This window comes from Lates calcarifer, linkage group LG18, assembly GCF_001640805.2.
Source record: "Lates calcarifer isolate ASB-BC8 linkage group LG18, TLL_Latcal_v3, whole genome shotgun sequence".
NCBI lineage: Eukaryota > Metazoa > Chordata > Actinopteri > Centropomidae > Lates > Lates calcarifer.
Window position 1 is genome coordinate 17,231,812 of NC_066850.1, and position 20,121 is coordinate 17,251,932.

Below are 20,121 nucleotides of genomic sequence, written 5' to 3' on the forward strand. Positions count from 1 at the left end.
CTGGCAGCAGCAACATCAAACATAACTGTGAATTAATGGACCCCCCCCCCCCCCCCCCCCCCCACCTTCTCCTCCTCCCAAAGTTTAGTCAAACACCAAAGTTTCATCCAGCTGAAGTAGACTGATTTGAAATTAAAGAGGCAGAACCGGATGCGGAGGCGTGTTGAAGGGGATGGCTGTCAGACGAACATATGGCTAGTGACTGAGTGGCTAACCAGTGGCCATATGCAATCATCTAATCATGTTTATGGCCATCAAAAAGCTGCAGATGATGATTGGCTCATCTGTAAAGCTGTCTGGCATTTATATTTAAAAGCACACACCTGAACATGTGCCTTTGTCTTTTAGCAATCTGCTGAGATTACTCCCTTGTGTCCTGTCTGATAACATTCAAAATCGTTTTTGTCTGGATTTTCACTATACTTCTTGCAAAGCTGTGAAAATAAGGGAAAGGTCTCAAAGCATTTCAGCGTCTTTTTTTTTTTCCAAGAAGCAGATTCATCGTTCCATTTTAACCTATTGTTTTTTCCCTGTAGTTCGACACTTACTGTGTCCAGCAGATGGAAGATCTCTTTAAGTCGAGGGTAAATTTCTTGGAAATCCAAGTTGTCTTCATCTGGGGCAGGCTGCTTGGAAACCCTAAGAAAGGACATAGGCGGAAAGGAAAGAAGATGACATGCATGGATATATACAGTCCATATTCTTTATAACGCCACCTTCTGACCAGTACCTCACCAGCACTTGAAAGTATCTTGTAAAGTACCTTCACTCATCAGTGTCCTGACGTGAATTAAGGAGCTTCAAAAAATCCAAGTGAGCAGTGGACAATATGAAAACGAGTGTTGTCCATTAGCCCAACAAATTACATTCATACAGACGGGTGGTTGTGTCTTGTAACGGTTCACCACATTTTTTAACCATAATCATGATATTTCCTGCTATATTAGCTTCTGAACCCTACAGCTGGATTTATACCATGCTGATGTGCACCTCCTCAAAAATTTGACCACAAGTCAGGGCTGCCGGGATGCCACATGGAGGCTGTAAGAACTGTGAATGGCCAGCTGATGTTTTATGGTGAGGGGAAATTCAACGACACGCAACAACTACCCACTTTCCCTACACTTAACCATACTGTACTGTCACTGCACAGATCTTCTGGAAATAGTCATTTTAAAATTGAAAATGACAGAAGAAATATCAACGTTGTGCGTAGGGATATGGTTGCTATATGGTCTGAGCACACTTTAAGCAGCTTTACCATGTAAGGAAACTGAGATTACACCACATATTGCAAATGCTTGAAGTCTTGCACACTGCCTTATCTTTTCAGAAACCTTCATTTCATGCATGACTGAGTCAAGATAGAAGAGTGACCTGTGAATAACATGCCATGACTAAAAAGAAACACTCTTAACCACAGGTGTAAGTTCTCCATGTGAAAGGGGCTGAAGATATCATTTCAAACTGACCTGTCCAACTGAATATTTGTGTTTCCATCTTCTTTACCCAGGCTCATGAAGTGGCTCAAGAAGTGTTTCCATCTCACCGGTCCTGTTGCTCTCACACCATAACTGATCCACACACATAATCCATACACATGCATGAAAAATACATTAAACACAGAGAAGATGACAGCTACATTTTAAGATTTAAAGAGTAAAGGGCAGTGGGTTTGAGGCAGAGGTGGGTGTTAGAAAGAGAAAACAATGATAAATAAATAATTTTTTTCTTTCCCTACCGACTGGTAAGCTTCTGAAAGGAGTGAGGGTTCATGGGAAATATAAAGCTGCTGAGAACAGCCCTCAGGACATCCTGCTTTACCAGGCCAGAGTGTGTGGTGTCAAAAGCCTGCACAGCTTGCCACACCGGTGTAGAGTTCATGCACATCTAACAGGTAGAAGAGCACATTAATTTACATAAATTCATATTTTAGAGACAAATCTCTTGCTTTGTCTTTCTTTCCTCTGTAAGAACAGGAAGTGAGTCATCTGTGGCTTTGGTTGCCATGGAGAACATCCCAGTGCGGCTCTCAGATGCAAGACAAAAAAAAACAGTCCTTTCCACCGCCTTTCCCGCAAATTAGCCATGATTAACACACTAACTCCGGAGCTGATTTTTCTGGGCAAACATTTTAATTAGAAGTGTTCCCTCTGCCGTTTGCATCCTGACGCGCCACTTAGAGCCAATTTACCCCTCCGTCTTTAAAGAGGATAATGCAAGAGAGAGGGCCAGATGGTGACATGCAAACAAGAGGAATAAAACACGCAAAGGCATTCAGAAAAGACTGTACCTTGTCATAGAAGAGAGTCTGCAGCTTCCTGTGCGGCAGGACTGATGGTGCATCGCATGAGTTGGACAGAGATCCTGCTCTCTGCTTCCTCTGTTTGACTCTCTCACATGGAGTTGTGACTCGGCTGGACACCTCTTAAAAACACAGATTAGATTAAGTCTTGATAGGTTTCATTTTCTTTGCAGATCTGATTTTTTCAATTAATTGCAATCATGTAGGATCTTAGCCATGCTAGCAGCTTGATTATTGGGATGGTCAGTCCCTCACTCTGGTCTAAATATCTTGACAAATGGTTGGATAGGTCAGTTTTGTGCAGAAATTCATGGTCCCTGGAGGATGAATCTTCAGTCATTTATTCATTCATTCATTCATTCATTATCTATTCTTCTTATCCATTCGGGGTTGCAGGGGGGCTGGAGCCTATCCCAGCTGACATTGGGCAAGAGGCAGGGTACACCCTGTACAGACCGCCAGCCCATCACAGGGGCCAACACATATAGACAAACAACCATTCACACTCACATTCACACCTACAGGTAATTTAGAGTCACCAGTTAACCTGCATGTGTTTGGACTGTGGGAGGAAGCTGAGATACCCTGAGAGAACCCACGCAGGCACAGGGAGAACCGGGGCTCGAGCCTGGAGGCAACAATGCTAACCACTGTACCACTGTGCTGCTTCAAGATGAAGCTTACTGCCTCTGGAAATAATTCAACAACTGTTGGATGGATTGCCATGAAATTAGCTACACATATACATTCATGTTCCTATGTGGGATTAATGTAATAGTAACTTTGATGATCCTCTGACCTTTGATCTAACACCATTATCCAGTCAACATTTAAATCTGTTCAATACTTGAATTTATATGTACCTACAAAATTAATAACAGTGGTATTTTGTGTTTAGTAACAGTTGGTGGATTAATATGCTTAAGACAGTTATGTAATGTATTTCACTAGTGGTCTGTTGTCTCACTGTTGTTGGATATTTTGTGAAACATGTTCATTGACTTTTTTGTGCAGAGTACAACATTGAGATTAATACTACTCTCAAGTCTGCATGGTAAATATGCAGCTGGAGCCAGCAGCTGGTTAGCTTAGCTTAGCACAAAGACTGTCATGGACTGAATAATTTGCCTGGCTGTGTCTTAAAGTAACAAACCCGCACCTCTAAACCTGCCTGGTCAAGAAACAGTCAAGGCCATAACCCACTTAAAGTAGTTATGGCTGAAAGTAGTTTCACATTTAATGGGCAGACATGAGAGCAGTATTAATCTTCTCTCTGTCCACCAACAATGTTGGACCACTCCTTTAAATGGACCCAGTTACACTGACACGTTACACTGTTTCCATGCTTTACTTTCATCCGTGACCCAAAAGTAGACTGTTGTAATGCAGTAATGTAGTATCCAGGTAACAGTTCCAGTGCATGCTGCTAGCATGGCTGTATACTCTTAAAAGTCTTCCTTAAATTCATAATCTTATCCACTGTATCCATACCTAGCTTAGTACAAACCGGAGCAATCTTAAAGTTATGGCTGTCACCAAAGCCTAGCTCGTCCAGGAACAGTTCGTAGGAAATGGTGGCTGTGTTACTGGGGCTGTAGTGATTCCACAACCTAGATAAAGCAAACAGATGCTTAAATAAATACACAGGTGTTTTCACAGGTGACCTACAATGTCAAGAAATTCATGTCAATGATGAGATGAGAAAAGAGGTCATGCTTAATGTGGGGGGAGAGAGAGAAAGAGAGTGAGAAAGAGAGTGTGCATGTGTGTGTGTGTGTGTGTGTGTGTGTAAGAGAGAGTGCTGAGCGCTAAAACCAATTAAAGCCATTGAAAATGAACCTGTCACACACAATCCTCTAGAGCCGTGTCAAAAAAGTTGAGTGGCGTTTCTGGAGTGGATTTGACTGCAGGGCCCAAAGTTTTAAAAGTCAATTAGCTCTCTCTCATTCTGAGACAAAGTCTGACCACAAAGTTAGCACCAGTGATCTCGTCCTAGCTGACAGACAACTTCCCACCGCAGGGAATAACTGGAAATAGTCGGGCCTGGGTTGGTTAGCTGACAACTTGAATATGTGTATGTATGTGTGTGTGCAACACATGTACAAGTTTGCGTTTGATGATTTGGATTTGATTATGTGCATGTGTGCTTTTTTTTAAAGTCAGACATTCAGCATTCAACAATAAACAGTTTAGTGAAAGGAATATGATTTGATTTTAGAACACAATAAAACAAAACCTTAGTACATTTTAGTAAGTACAACAAACAAATCAAGTGAAATGCAGTAAGCATTGTCAGATGAATTTCCAGATTTATCCTTTAAAGACAGAATTATTCTATATACTTAAGTCAGGATCCATCAGAGTTGCCTGAAAACACAACTAATAATGGATGTAGAGTAATGAAAACTTAATGCTTGTATGTTGGTTGCTAGGATGGTCAATGAATTATCACGTATAGTGTGTGTGGGACCTTCCACGCTGCTGCACAGACTTAACGCGTGACCTGTTGTGTCAAATTGTATAGCTGTATAAAGCTCTGTACAAAGCCCCACCTCTGAAACTCCTTGTCTGTCAGGTGGATGCAATAGTTGTCCAGGATGCGGCGGAACTCGTGCTGCTGGATGTGCCCATCTCGGTTGTAGTCAAACAGGTGAAACACTCTGATCATGGTCCTCAGGTTTCCTCCAATCTGTGGGATTCACACACAGTGATTGACAGCAACAGCAACACTACACCTCGGTTGCGCGTCTGAACTCCTGAACCCGGGCCGACTCACAAGGCTCAGCTCGCCGGAGCTTTTGTCTCTGTGAACATGGTTATTGACACGCCGGCCTTGATCTGTGGAAGCCTGGGCCTGTTCCCCAAAGTGCTGACAACTGATGAGGTGGGAGAGAGCAAAGAGGAGATGCAAGGATTGCTGATAGACAGATGAAATAGAGACGAGCAGGGAGGGCACTGAGGGGGATTATGGGTAAGTAAAGTGCAGACAGAGACATTTATGAGCAGCTTGAAAAGGATGTGTTATGACTGAAAATATGTACTTACAGGTGATCTGAATCTGGAGGATGATACTACTACGACTCAGTTCTAGTCTGTAGTCACCAAAAGATGTTTTTATTTGCAAATATTAAATTAGATCCACCTAGAATTTTAATTCTGTTTTAACTGCAGTAGTAGTAGTAGTAGATTTCTTTTTTTATTTCTTTTATAAAAGATTCCGTATTTTTGCTTTTATTTGAAAGCAGCAGTAGAGATACAGACAGAAAATGCAGAGGCATAAAGAGGAACATGCAAAACGTGGATGTTGCAGCTGTATGGTCATAACCAGTCCTGCAGCAAGGATACGTCTATAAAATACATATGTCAGCAATGTGAAAGACTTGAAGTAGATCATAGCATCTAGAAACATCATTTAGTGCTTTATCGCTGCTGTTGAAAATAGATTACAAAAATATGTCATGATCAAAATCACAAGACAGCTTGACAGCTCATGAATTGCTTAGCTAATGAGAATTTTGGATTCTAAAACCATCAGTCAAAATCTATTTTAATAGATTATGTGACATACACATACACACATAAAAATCCATCAAAATCTGTGCAAATGGCACTTATATCAAATCAGCTCAGGTGGGGAGGCCTTCCAGCCATGGTGTCAGCCATGTAATATTGAACTTTTTATTCTGTTTAGGAGTGCCTTTGATTTTTCCAGTTGTTTGCTTAAATGAAGTCATTGTGCGAAATACAAAAGACATTGCTTCACTGTTCCTCTTTAAGGCTAGAGGACTGTGGTTTTAGTCAAAATTGTAAAAGTCAACATTGCCTCAAAGCACACTGACAATACAAGTGATTTGTAATGATTCCACAAATGATGGGACATCAGATCACAAGTAATTGGCATGGATAAGCAACTTACAGTATATTGTTGTTTAATTTAGAGAGGCCTCTCTGCGTAGGACTGTAGCAACATGTATCTTTGCAGAGGATTCATGTAAATCCCTACACACAGATCAGAAATGTCAGTGTCATGTTTCACAAGTGGCTGTCACTTGTAAATTGCAGATAAAAGTCTGTCAAATATGGCATCTGTTTTGACTGGTGAAACATCCAAATGAGTGATAGAAAATGAACTTTTAACTGAAAAGTGTGTTGTGCAAAGATGGGCCCCTGGAAGGCAGTAAACCTGGTTTCTGGTGTTAAACTCCACCGCTTTGTATACTCAACCATCCAACCACACCTCCTACCTGTCACGTCTGTATAAGGATTCCTTCCTGGACTGTCGTCACAAGAAAAAGTACAGCACTGGTCATTTGTTCAACCATACGGAGTCTCTTTAACTCTTGAAACTGTTGTTTTCCCATCTCTTCCTACAGTCAGTGTTGATTTCTTTTAACCATGACCACAACTTTTTGTTAACCTTTACCAAGCAGTTTTAGTTACCTAAACAAAACAAACCTTGACCATTAGGTAGCATATCAGAAATAAGTTGTTTGTACATTATACAGTATGGTTTTTGGAATGTCTGCAAATGGTGAGTACATTATGAGTAAGGTTTGGGGAGATAATGTTGCTGGCAAATAAACTAGAACCATGTTTTTGTTGCCATGTTGCTGCCTAAGATTTGTTGCTGCAAATAAAAGTAAAAGACAAAAAAAAATAAAAGGCAAATGTTAACTGCAGGTCTTTGACTAGATACAGACTCCATCTCCTGCACAGTCATAATCAGACCTGCATGAAAAACGCAACTCTCTCTTTCATTTCAGTGGAGCTGGTCCATTGACGCAGTGGTGGTTCCTTAAGGGGTTGCGACAAAAACATTGCAGGATCCGATCCAGTACAAACAATGCCAACTTGGCTAAACTTTAGCTTGCTGTATTTGGCCAGTGACAGACATATAAGCACAACTCCTTTGTGGATTACTCTGTTACACTGTATTTCTAATGTTAACCTCACAAACACTGTGAAAGATGATGATGAAAGATAAAATAGTTGCCGCCATGATCCCTTGTCTGTGACTATTATAAACCACTGTGCAGTGTTCTAGCATGTGACTCTGTTTCTCCTGGACCATCACACTGCTAAATTAAATAACATGCTCCCATCAAGCCAGAGGTCTAAATACCTGCTAAAAGTCTGACCCTTACACGACCCCACCCTCCTCAACCTTACCACCACACTGCATAAAGGACACACTTCCTGCGCTGGTACTGGACACTGGCCTTGAACACCAGAGCCATCCAAAATGTACATAGCTCCCTAGGAATACTGTGCTGCATTTGATAGGTACAATATTGGCAAACCAATATGTGAGTCTAACTCCGATGAACACAATGAGCAGCCCAGCAGCAGAGGACTGAGGATGTGCGGGCACAAAGAGATTGGATATATGTGTAATTTGGAACACCCTCACACTGTGAAGCTGGGTGATGAGGGTTTGGATCAGGTTAACATTGTTAGAGCTCAGTTGCAGTCAGTCAGTCAGGCCGAGTGAGCACCCCAGCCAAGTCCAGCCCGTCCCACTTCTCTCCAATGTCTCCACCATAGCTCCGGGGCGCCACGTTAACCATGGAGGGAACAGGAGCAGAGATACTAAATATACCCCCAGTGACTCTTGGGTAATCAGAGTCTTCTGTCGCCCAGAGAAGTCTCCGTCTAATTGCACTCTGATTAGACGAGCTGCCAAGTCTCTCAGTGAAAGGCGTGGAGGAGCCTCCCTCATGTGCTGTTACATTGACATTGTCTCTATGCTAAGACACAAAATAGAGCAGATGGAGTAAAGTCAAGTAAAATTACACACGCTGACCTCTGTATTGTTGCAGTTCACCATCTCCTGCATCACACAAGGTTTCCTATATAATGCCACATTTCTACATCTTTAGTTCTCTTTTAAATCGCAGGGGAGGTGGGGTTTTTTGTACAGCAGTAACTTTCAAAAATCTTCACTTTTTGTAATCTAACAACTTCAGCTACCGTGCAGCCTTCCTTACAAGCATAACAATTAGCCCTGCATTCACACCACCTTTCATTCTGCCAGAGTCAGGGGAAAGGGAAGAGACGCTACACAGCAGCCCCTGTGTTTAAAAAAAGATCAAATGAAAGTGAATTTATTAAAGACAGATATAAATATGATTCTCCCCCCTCCCCACCAATCTCCCTCCCTCCCTCTCCAAATTAGAGGATTCTGTGCTAATTAGAAATGTGTTAAAATCACAAAGGAGGGAGAGAGGAGATCATACGGTATTAATGAACAGAGACAGAGGGATATCATCCAATCTCCATCTCTATCTCCATCTCATCTCTCCCTCTGCACACACGCACTCCCCCTCTCCTTTTATCTGCCTTTGTTTCCTCCTCTTCTCAATTCCCTCGCAAACTTTGTTTCCCTTTCTTTCTTCTCCTTTGTCTTCTCAGCCCGTGCCTCCCCCCTTGCCTTTTTTCTCTCCTACAAATTCCTTGATTATTTAATTTTTATCTCCAATTTCCCCCTTTCCTTTTTCTCTTGTTTTTCCCCCTCCTCTCTCTCCACTCCCCCGTCCTTCGGCAGTGCCAGCGCTCCATTAGGCAGCTGTGTTCTGGTTGGCGTGGTTGGAGGCCTGGCGCTGTGCCGTGCTCGGAGTGTCTCAGCAGCCCTCGCCCATCCGTCTGCCCGCCCAGCCCCATGGTCCTTAATTAATGAAAGCTCTGTTGTTTTTGTTTACCGGCCTGTTATATGCTAATCCAGCGAGCCCTGCATGTGCATGCCCATCCTTCCTTGATGTCTGTTTGTACCCTCTCAGCTGATTAGTATGATCTCAACAGCCTCGACCTAAAGTCAGGTCTGATAGCCATTTAATTGCAGTGTATTCTCAGCCTTTCTCCTCCTAATGATTCTTGCACATTTCAGGATCAGCTCACTCAAATTACAAAAGAACACATTTCCTAACTCATCCATCATGGTATCTATCCACGTAGATAGCATTGGTTTACTTCTATTCAGATATCTGTCTCCACCCCAGTGCAATGGAGATGCATAGAATTTCACGTGTCGTGTTCAGAGCAACATCTTTTTCCAAAAACTATCTCTGTTACTCTGGACAATTCACAGAACACTCTGACAGCAATTTAGGTGTATCTTTGGTTTAAGACAAAAAGTGTAAAAAGTGTCTTATCTTAAAGCTCCCTGACTGACTCTTCAGAGCAAAACTTTTGATGGAAATAAAGTGGATGGGACAAGACAAGACAACCTACTGAGTTTTTGACCACTAGTGGTGCTATGGAGCAAAACACATGCACACAAAGGGCAGGTGGTCAATTCAAGAAATGTCATAATGCACCGACAGAGATTAAGAAGACGACTGCAAGCTAGTCAACATTGCACAGTTCACAGTATACTGAATATGCAAATGTTTTAACAGGAATGTGTTTTAATGAGCAACACAGTCTATTAACAAGAAAACTTCAAACAGCACCTTGAACTAAGATTCCTAAAGTGCATTTCAGTATAGGACATCTGTCCTGTTGTGTACACCACTGCAAATGTTATCCTTTGTGGAAACATAATAAGACACTTAATATTTTTAAACATAAACCTAATGGATCATTAAATTACACAGAGACCTACGAGTTTATGTTGATGTATAGTATATCATTCAAAGAAAACTTTTCAATGGATAATACAACCTCCACGACCAGCATCTCCTCCAACACTGCTACATGAGAAGATTCTTTCAGTGTTTTTAAGTGTGAATCAATCAGGAGCCAGACTTTTGACTTGTGTTTACCACATCCTTGTGTTAGAATTTGAAAGACAAAACAGGAAATGGAGCAAACTAATGGCCAGAACACATGGTGTAAAATAATCAGCACAAAATGGCATCAGTCTGAACAGGGGGTTTGACTGATGCACTGGATTTTTTTTTGAAGAGCAAAGTATGTTGAAGCCAACAGCTGTGTTATTATGAAAATGTCATTCTGAATTCTATTCTGGTAGACGGCAAGAGGCCTCTGAAATAGCACTCAGTGTGAATTATCTTGTGCTGATTTGTTCATTATTATATGAACAAATTAGTATAAACTAACATAAATTGAGGTGGGGTTTAGACAGCGCTGAATGAACACATTAATCAATAAAGTAATTAAATGAGATAATTTTCCTCATTTGTGACATAGCATCTTTAAACTGGTGTACTTAATTCAACTGACCATTTCTCTATAAATACTGGGAAATGTCGTCAGTGATTTGTTAAGAATGACGCCCTCTCAGCTGGGCTCAATTAGAGTGATGATTAATGACTAATAAGATGTGTTTGTGCCCACAGCCTTCTACCTCACTTGCATCTTTGTATTACACAAACAGTGTTGGCAGTTTGTACAGAAGGTAAAATGGGTCATAATTTCTTATTCAGAAAACACTTTTTTTTTTTCTTTTCCTGTAAGAGACAAAGTGATGAAACCGACACTCAGTGACACAAAATCACCTACTAAAACTCCCCGAAAGAAGAAACCTGCATCACAGAAAATGACAGGGTGGTAGCTGCGTTATAATAAATTTGTAAGTGAAGCACTAATCCTTACATGTCAACACTGTCTCTATCCAGATTTAAGCGTTTGGGGAAATGCAAGTGAAACAGTTCTGACATTATTTAATGTCACAGACAAAGCTGCATTCCTGTGTTTTCAACTGCGCTGACTTGTAAACAGTGTGTAATGACAAGGCTTTAAAAGACACTCCACTCTCCTCTCTCTGTCAGCCAGAGTTCTAACCTTTCCTGTCACTATGAATTATGGGAAGGAGAGGAGCAGAGGGATGGGACAGCTCTCTGAAGAAGGATGAAAGAGGGAGATGGGAGAAGAGAGAAAGAGATGGAGAGTTGGAGGGGAATGACGGGAGACAGATCACAAACAGGAGCAGAGGAGGACACAGAGGGAGCGTGAAAAGAAGAGGGGGAAAAAAGAGAAGTGGGAGGAGATCAGACAGCGATCATCAGAGAGCAGAGAGATGAACTTTCTTTTGTCTGTCAATTAGAGGGCTAATTTCTCTCTGGTTGGGGAAGAGAGTGCCAGAGACAGGCAGCATTAAAGTGGAGCTCAGAGGGATAATAAGGGGCTCTGGGACCATTCTGCTGCTGTCGCTCCCTATCCAAACATTAGTAGTACAAAGGCACTACATAACCTAAACAACATGGAGGGTCTACAAGAGGGCTTCCCACAAATACTCAAGCTGTGTCTCCTGAAATAGATGCAGATTAGACCACAGACCCCATTTGATGAAGATTTGCTCCTGGGAATCCTGACATGGGAAGATTCCTGCTGTTGTACTGGTTTATTCATGGACTGCTCCTCAGAGCGGCAACTATTTTGATTCTCAGTTGAAAATATAGATTGAAAATAGCTGATTTGCCCCGGACTCCCTGATCAAGATGCCGGTCAGGTCCACAGACCTGTTTGCCACAGTTCTGACTGGGTACATTTTGCTCAAAAAGGTCCTGGCTTTTATTTTTATTTTTTGGCACTCTGTGTTAGAAAGCACCAACTCCCTAGCTTTTTGTTCAGACAGAAACTGCCAAATGCAGCGGACAGTCTTTCACACAAAAGTCTGGACCAGAACCTAGTGTTTTAGCTGGACCTTGTATGGTCAATGTGCAAAACTAAGGACATAGTTGAAAGCTGTTGTAGAACTGCTGTAAGCAACTACTTTCAATGGAAAGTATTTAAGGCCTGCTTGAAAAGTTGCTAAATGTCCCCAGGTGACACAACTACAACACAACTGCCATAGTCATTGTATCATTGTGTTGTACTTCCATTCAACCCATTATCTGTTACTTCTCTCTTACTCTCTGTGCTTACATATTTAAAGTATTTAAAACAGCTAAATTCCTAACACATTACTTGCTTTTCTATTTATGTTATCAACAGAACAAGTACGTAATCAGAATCAGATTTATTGGCCATGTTCACACATGAGTTTGGTTCTGGCTGTTGGTGACTCTCTAGCTATCGCTATGTGGCATAGTAGATGTGACTGGTAGTTTTGGTATACAGGGTTATATAGCACCTGCCAGAGGAGGGGAGTTGAAAGAGGTTGTGCCGAGGGTTAGGGGAATCTGTGATGATTTTCCCTGCTGTTTCCAGGATCTTGATTTGGAAGGTGGCCAGGGGACAGCCTAAAATTTTTTTGCACTGTTCGCTGCAGTCTGTTCCAGTCCTGCCCTGTGGCTGCCACCAATCAGACTGTGATGGATGTGCATGGGATGGATTTGATGACTGTGCAACTGGTTCATCAGCTCCTCAACTTAAAGGTCTCCACGTTTGACACAGGGCTGCTGGATCTTCTGAGGGGAAGCAGTGCTGAGGGGTGTCTCCGAAAGACATCTCCACAGTCTTGAGTTTGTTCAGCTCCAAGTTGTTGTGACTGCACCAGAGCATCATCCATTCAACCTCCCACTGATATGCAGTTAGGTGAGTTTGATGACCCTTATACCATCTGCAAACTTCAGTTTGACAGCTGAGTCCTTGGAGGTGCAGTCATTGGTGAAGACAGAGAAGAGCAGTGGGAAGCAGAGGATTTCTGGAATGATGTGCTGAACATCACAAATAATATCCTTGCATAAATCTAGCAACGAAGGCACTAAGTTGGCAACATTGCCTGTAAAATGGCAGAGGTAACATAATGTTGCATTAAAAGGAGAAATTTGATTGAGTCTTGCTACTGCCTAAGTTTGTTTGAATTCTGTTGTGATATTTCCTGCATAAAAGCTGCTGCTCGACTTTAACAACTCAACTGACGATCTCATATCAAAATAAATATCTTGTATCTAAAAGTGTCAGGCAGTTACCGAAAGTTTAATTTCTCCAAGATTTATCAAAATTAACACTTGTCCATTCTGACACAGACTCTACAGAATTGTAAAGTGGGAAGGCTGGGCAGTGCAGAAGAAATAATTAGGTTGTGGGAAGCAAAGACTTGACATTAGAACTTTAAATTATCAGTTATGTGGTAGAATGTTGTACAAAAAGGAGGCTGACAAGTCACCTGTCATGATTAATAAGATCAAATTTAGGACAGTCATTACAGCGCATTAGTTTCAGAAAACAGAAAAATCTAATTTCAAGACACAAAAGTAATTAAGTTTCGAACTCTCTCTCAATCTCTCACTTGTTTTTTTTTTTGTTTTTTTTTAGCTTGGCCTAACATATTATAAATTATAGTCTGGATGCAAGTTGCTGGATGCTGGAAGCTGACATTTTTTGTAGCCCTACCCCGATCTCTGTGAGATCAGTCATCTCAGCAACTTGCAGTCTGGCTCCAAAGGTGACAAATTAGCAAAGTGTCACTAGATTTTATGAATCCAACTAAAACAGAAAGTCCTTTAAAGCTATCGGTGTCCAATTTGTAAGGATTGTATCTTCTCAGATTCAACTCCACAATGACACAAGTAATGCACAAACCCAGAGAAGATCAACACAGATGGAGTTAATAAAGAGTTTCATAAACATCCTTCATTCAACCCTTGGATGGATACTTCAGTGAAAGTGTGTGTGCCTGTGTGTGTGTGTGTGTGTATTCACATGCAATGTAGTGATCTTAACTGAATATTGATAAGTCAGGCGAGCACACGGGTAAACAGCTGTGACTGGTACTTCATCATATGTGTGTGTACATCACTCATTATCAGGCCCAGCTGCTCCTCCGAGACGAGTCATCAGACAGTGACCGCGCGCGCACACACACACTCACTCTCACACAAATTCATACACACTCACACTTATTACAGTAATTGACAAACAATTTTGACAGAGATCAAAGTCGCCAAACTGAACACTGCAGAGAGGGAGTCCCCAGCGGCTTTGTTGTTTGTTCAGTAAACAGGCCTCTGAATATTTGATTTATTCAACACAACTTTCTCCAGCATAAATCCTGTTTTTGTCCCTCAGAGGGGGCGCTACCTGGGTAGGCCGACATCTTCATCCTGTTGCCGTGACAACAGAACCCATTGCCTTAGTAACAGAAGTCACAGGCGGAGCGTTTATGGAGATGGATTTAAAAATGACTTGCATTTGTTTGGGTGGAAGGAAGTATTGTATGAAGGGGGCTTTATATTTGCGTCACAAGTCTCCTAGCAACCACACTTGGTGCCATGATGGAGGTCCATTGGAGAATTGGCTGTGCATGAATACTGGCTAAATATACTGAGGAAAGAAAGACGGAGCAGTCATTGTTGGAAAATTTAAACAGCAATGTGAGGGGAAAAAACACCACTGTTTGACACCAATGATGGCCAATGATGGTGGTTTTTAATATTATGCCATTAGAATAGATTGTGACCCGACCATACTGAAGGCCACAAAGGTCCCTATCTCTCCTGATAGTTAGTTATTTCCCGTGTTTCTGTCCACTTCACCAAAACCAAAAATGAAACCATTTAGGAAGGAGAATATCTGAAAGTGGAACGGAGTCAAAACAAATCAAAGGTACTGCAAAAATTCCTGGCAAAATACGTCAAAAGTAGATCTGAGATATTTCAAAATATAACCAACATACAGCACAGATACACCAAGTTCCAGGTGAAAGAGTAATGAACATGGAATGTATGGGAGGAATCCATTTTTTGCCTGGATACATTCAGTCACAGTTCACCTGTTAAGCCTGGATGGTTTCAACATTGTGAAAAAGGAAAAATAACAAACTGTTATCACTATAAGAATGACATCACTGGTCCTCTGTTCAAAGACTTAAGCCCTACAAGACCTTATCTAAACTGGATATATGGTGAAAGCCACACTTAAGTAGCAGCAGCTTAAGTTGTCCATCCGTGCCTTCTACACTGGAGGCGTTCAGCCGCAGTACTGCTATGCAGTCACGAGCATTTTGGCAGTGCTCAGAGCCCAAAGGACAACCAATGTAGTTCAGTCAGCCAACTGTTGTGGAATGGATTATTATATAAAAGGAGAATGTGCACAGTGTTGATGTTTGGTATGTAGGCTCTGACCTCATCACTCCTCTTAAGAAAACAACAAGGCCAGCGCCCAAACCTACAGGTGGGTGCTGGGGTGTAGGTGGGGCTTTTGGAATACTATATGACCAGCAGCAGCACCGGCATAGCTTCCAGGTGAGCAGTGTGGCAGCAAGCAGGCAGCAAAAGCGTAAGCAGAGTGCTGACAGCTTACACCATGATCAAAAGGCTTGACTGGATATACAGTAAAAAGTACAAAGACACTTCAGATCAGATCAGATTCAGATCAGCCCCATTAGGGAGGCATGTGATCAGTCTCTGATTCATTCTACAGCAGGACAACGAGCCCGAACATGGAGCCAGGGTAATAAAGAACTATCTTCAGAGACCAGAAGAACAAGGAGTCCTGCAACAGATGGTCAGGCCCCCACACAGCCCTGATCTCAACATCATGGAGTCAGTGTGGGATCAGACAAAGAGACAGAAGGCACTGAGCCACTGGCAGGCTCTCTAAGATTTTTGGAACAACCTACCTACCAAGTACCTGAAAATCTCGGTGCAGGTGTACAGAGGAGAACTGGTGCTGTTTTAAAGGTAGTAAACAAAAACTACTCATGGCTGTGCTCCTTCAGCCCCCAAATTTGCAGGATGCACATTGCCAAGGAAACCGTCACTAACAACAGACATTAGCACCTGGCAACACAATGGAGTGAAAACTAGCAAGAGTCAGTGGTTTGAACTGTTTACAGAACTAAACTGACTGATCACAGGTCTGCAGATATCAATGAAGGTAACGTCACCTGGCATAGCAATTCTAATTATTCATCATCCCACTGTACTCACAAACTTCTTTTTGCAGGTCTTCAGGTCTATAAAAGCCTTCACAAACATAAGGACAAATATCACAGCACAATGACGGAGCACTTATTCCGTTGTGTGTCACAGTAGTTGAAGCGAAGCTAACATTCAGAGCAGATGAGACAGATCCACTTCATTTATCCCTCAATTCTAGAGCCAGAGCTGTGTAGAAGCACTCGATTTTTTTTCAGCACACGCGGAGAAGGGGCAGCTAGCAGACTATGAGGAGATACTCCTTGAATTTGAATAGAAGTGCATTAAATTAGAATACACATCATCACTGAGTAAGTTTGGGGATTGTCCTGATCTATCAGTCAAAAGTACTTTAAACTGCAGTGTGTTCTGTTTGTGTCCCATCGTCCCTTAAAAAGTCCTGTAGAAAAAGTGTGACATGGCAATCCCACAATAATATGCCCCAGAATATTGCTATGCAAGACATCTGTTTGTCATTATTCATGGTATACAGCCTATTTGCAGTCTAACTAATACTAATAGTACTAACACCTTTAAATCAGTTGTTTCTTTACTTTTCCTTTGTAAAACCACAAAAAAGAACATAAACAGAGAACAGAAATGATGTTTAAGTGCAGTATGACGTCTTTACATCATCATCAAAACTGTCCAATCAGTGAGCTACCTGTCAGTCTGTGTGACATCATGTTTATACCGTGTGGTACCACAGCGACAGACAGTAATTTGTTCATATTTGTTTAAGTTGGTCTGGTTGGTGGAACGGCCAGTAACTTTGTTGAAAACCTTATTAAGACTTGTCAATATCTGAACCTCATTAGATCAAAGTCACCCTAATAGCTTTCGTGTAAAAGAAAACCTGTGATGTCTGGCTACTTTTGCACCAAATACATTTAACTTTCTAAATAATGATAGGAAACTATTTAAAGGATATATATGTGGTTTGAGTATAACTCTGTTGTTTATTATAGAAAGATCTTGGTTTGATTGTGGTGTGGGTTTCTGTCCTGTCTTGTTTTTGATTGCATCATTTTTTCGTTGCTAGAAGTCAAACTGTTTGGACACATCTGGACAGCTGGTAAGACAAGTAGCAGAAAAACATCTGCATAAACCAAACGGCACACTATAGAAACACAAGGACTGGATGGACTACAAATAAATGAGTACTGCGGTGATTGAAGGATGTGGGCTGTGAAAGATGTTTTTCCTTGAATACAGCCCACACAGAAATATACAGTTCAACACACACACACATGTATGTCTTTCGTTTGGATAAGGACAGCCCTGAAGGCCCTCGGGCCATCGTTTATGTAGAGACAGGATTTGGTAAATTTCCCGCGTTTCACAACAACATCAACAGCCTGCTATAATACGTGGAACACAAGCAGCACAAATCCAGAGTCAGTTCTGTCATGCTTCCTACGTAAAGCCTAAATTCTGCCAGAGCTGGCCCCACAAACACAGCTGCTGCCACATGATTCAGACACACACACAACACACTCAGACGATGCTGTGTGAGTCATGTTTAGAAGATTCATTCATTCGTGTTTTCAAAGCTCGGAGAGCGGACCGGAGGTTCAAACAGAATCCACCTTCACATAATCACATCATCCCTTTGTTTTATACAGTGCTTTCAGGAAGTTATACTGTGTGCAGGTCACTAGAAGGTGTTCACGTTCATTGACCTTAGCTGGATGCACTGGACACCAAGATGGATTTGGTTTGCCTTTGTTTAAAATGTGAGTATACAAAGATCAATTTTTGCCCTACTCTCTGTGTGGCCTTAAAATGGCAATATCAGTTTTTCACATGCACATCTTTTTGATTATTTACAGCTTCCACTGTTAATAACACTTACTGTTTTCACTGCCAATAAACTGCCATTTAAACCTTCACAGTAACAAACTATACTCAAAGTAGTCAGTATGCATTATGTTACTGAAATGCCTTACTCTCCTGCAATGCACTTGACTGGAGACTGGAGGTCACACCCACCCACCAGTATGTTAGCTATGGAAATTTGACCCTCCTTCAATATTTGAGATTGACCAAACATGTCATCATCTCCCTCCACAAGCTGATAGAAAGCTATGACCTGACGTGATCTAATGTCAGGTGATACGTGACACAACTGTGTCGCTGGCTGTCCCACAGTGTATGCTCTCCTATTTACACAAATGTCAATTTGGCTCTGTGACAACCTCTGCTGCTGGCTTAAAATAGGAACAACAGTGCCCCCCCAAATTCATGTTTGTACCATTTATACAAAATGGCAACAAGCTGTGTACATTTGGATACAAACAGGAGACTGGCTGACTGAAATCTGAAGTGATTAATTACTTCCATATTGTGTCAGGCTGTCTAAACTCAGAGCCATACTGACCTGCAAATAGTGAACTAGCTAGCTCAGTCTCAAGAAATGTATTTGTACCATTGCCTCCTGTCTTATAACTGCCTCCAAATCATTCCTCTCTTGTAAAGCTGTTCATACTCTGCCAGGGAAGGTTAAATAAAAGTAAATGGTACAGCACAGCAATAAAGCTATAGCTATGGCTATGGCTCTATGGCGTCAGTACAGCCTGCTATTGGTCAAAAAGTTACATCCATCCATCCATTATCTATACCACTTATCCGTTAAGGGTCGCGGGGGGGGCTGGAGCTTAAAAAGTTACATGCCACAGCTTATCAAAGTCGAGCTCCAATGCAAAAGAGTTATGCTGATCTACGCTCTGGCATCTGTGCATTTTCTGAATCAAAATTATTTTTAAATGCTGGTGTGACAAGGCCTTCGGTTGAGTTTTCAGCAACACTAATATGGAGAAACACATTGTGTGTATCCTTTAGGCCCAACTAACATGTCAAATTTCCCTCCTCATAAAACATTTTCAAAAATCTTCTTTGTTTGCTTTATTATTTTGAAATCTGCATTGTTAACATCCATTTTTGCATGCTAGCACTCCACTCCTTGCGTGCCTTTTGTAGGCACGTTGTTGTTTCTTGACGCTTTGCTGCCACCAACTGTTGATCAGTGGATTAGCATGAATCCAATGACAGGAATGTGTACTGTGTCACCCGCATGCAAATGTACATACATTTGCATCTGTGTGAGTACACTAGTATACACTGCACAGGGTACCTTTAATATAAATAATTACTTTGCCAAGCTTTAATGCTGAACATTTAATTGGACTGCACCTGACCATCAACAAAGCAACCCAGGGCTGCAGCTTTTAACAGTGAGCGAGTCAAACGTTTAGGTGATTGTAGGTTGGGTACACACCTTATCTCGAAGATGCTTCTGTATCTCAGACAGGGACTTTGAAGTTTTCTGTGGACCACGTCTGCAAGAAACACACAGACAGAGAGAGTTAAGCATATTCAGCTGTTGTCACCAAACGCATAGAAATGCAAGCTCAGCATGGCATTGCTTTGTTTAGCAGAAGTCAGTGTGTACCTCACGCTGCTGTTGCAGGCTCTTTGGGCTACGGGAGCTCGGCCAAACCTTCTCAGAAATTGCATGTAGTCCACCGTCGCTGTACTTCTCTCACGCACCTACAGCAGCCACAAACATATAAACATGTTAACAAATGGTACCATATACACAAATCAACACAACAGTGAGAGTGATGATGAGAAGCCAGAGGAGGATGAAGATTATGGTGATGGAGGAAACATTACTCCGTCTCCTGCATTTAAGGCAGCACCAAACTTTTCAAACATTCCACCAGCAGCGTCTGTGTTAATGGCACATACAATGGCATCTCCTTGGAGATGAGAAAAGCAGTGTGGAGATGTGGCTGGCATCAGGTGGATTGAGCAGTAATTTTCAAGGGAATATACTAGGTGCAGTTCTCTGGAACAGGACACACCTGGGGAATGCAGCTGCGTGCTTTTGTTCTGACCTTGTGCTTCTGTAACACACACACACACACACACACACACACACAGACAAAAACACTTAAAGGAAAACTGGTAAAGAGTTGGCACATACCCAAACACAAAACCAGAGAACTAGTTTCCACTAAAAAACACACACACACACAAAAATACATGCAT

General features: G+C 41.8%; 1 protein-coding gene across 1 annotated transcript in view; it reads right to left on the reverse strand.

The window, feature by feature from the left end:
- Window positions 1-20,121, reverse strand: part of efcab6 (EF-hand calcium binding domain 6) — a 46,160-nt gene that overhangs the window by 21,312 nt on the left and 4,727 nt on the right. The window contains exons 2-9 of the mRNA XM_051077651.1: window positions 19,520-19,617; window positions 19,346-19,406; window positions 4,858-4,994; window positions 3,797-3,915; window positions 2,294-2,427; window positions 1,742-1,890; window positions 1,473-1,574; window positions 549-639 (exon numbers count right to left, since the gene is read on the reverse strand). Coding sequence (XP_050933608.1) covers window positions 549-639; window positions 1,473-1,574; window positions 1,742-1,890; window positions 2,294-2,427; window positions 3,797-3,915; window positions 4,858-4,994; window positions 19,346-19,406; window positions 19,520-19,617 — 891 coding nt within the window. The remainder of the gene's footprint in view (window positions 1-548; window positions 640-1,472; window positions 1,575-1,741; window positions 1,891-2,293; window positions 2,428-3,796; window positions 3,916-4,857; window positions 4,995-19,345; window positions 19,407-19,519; window positions 19,618-20,121) is intronic.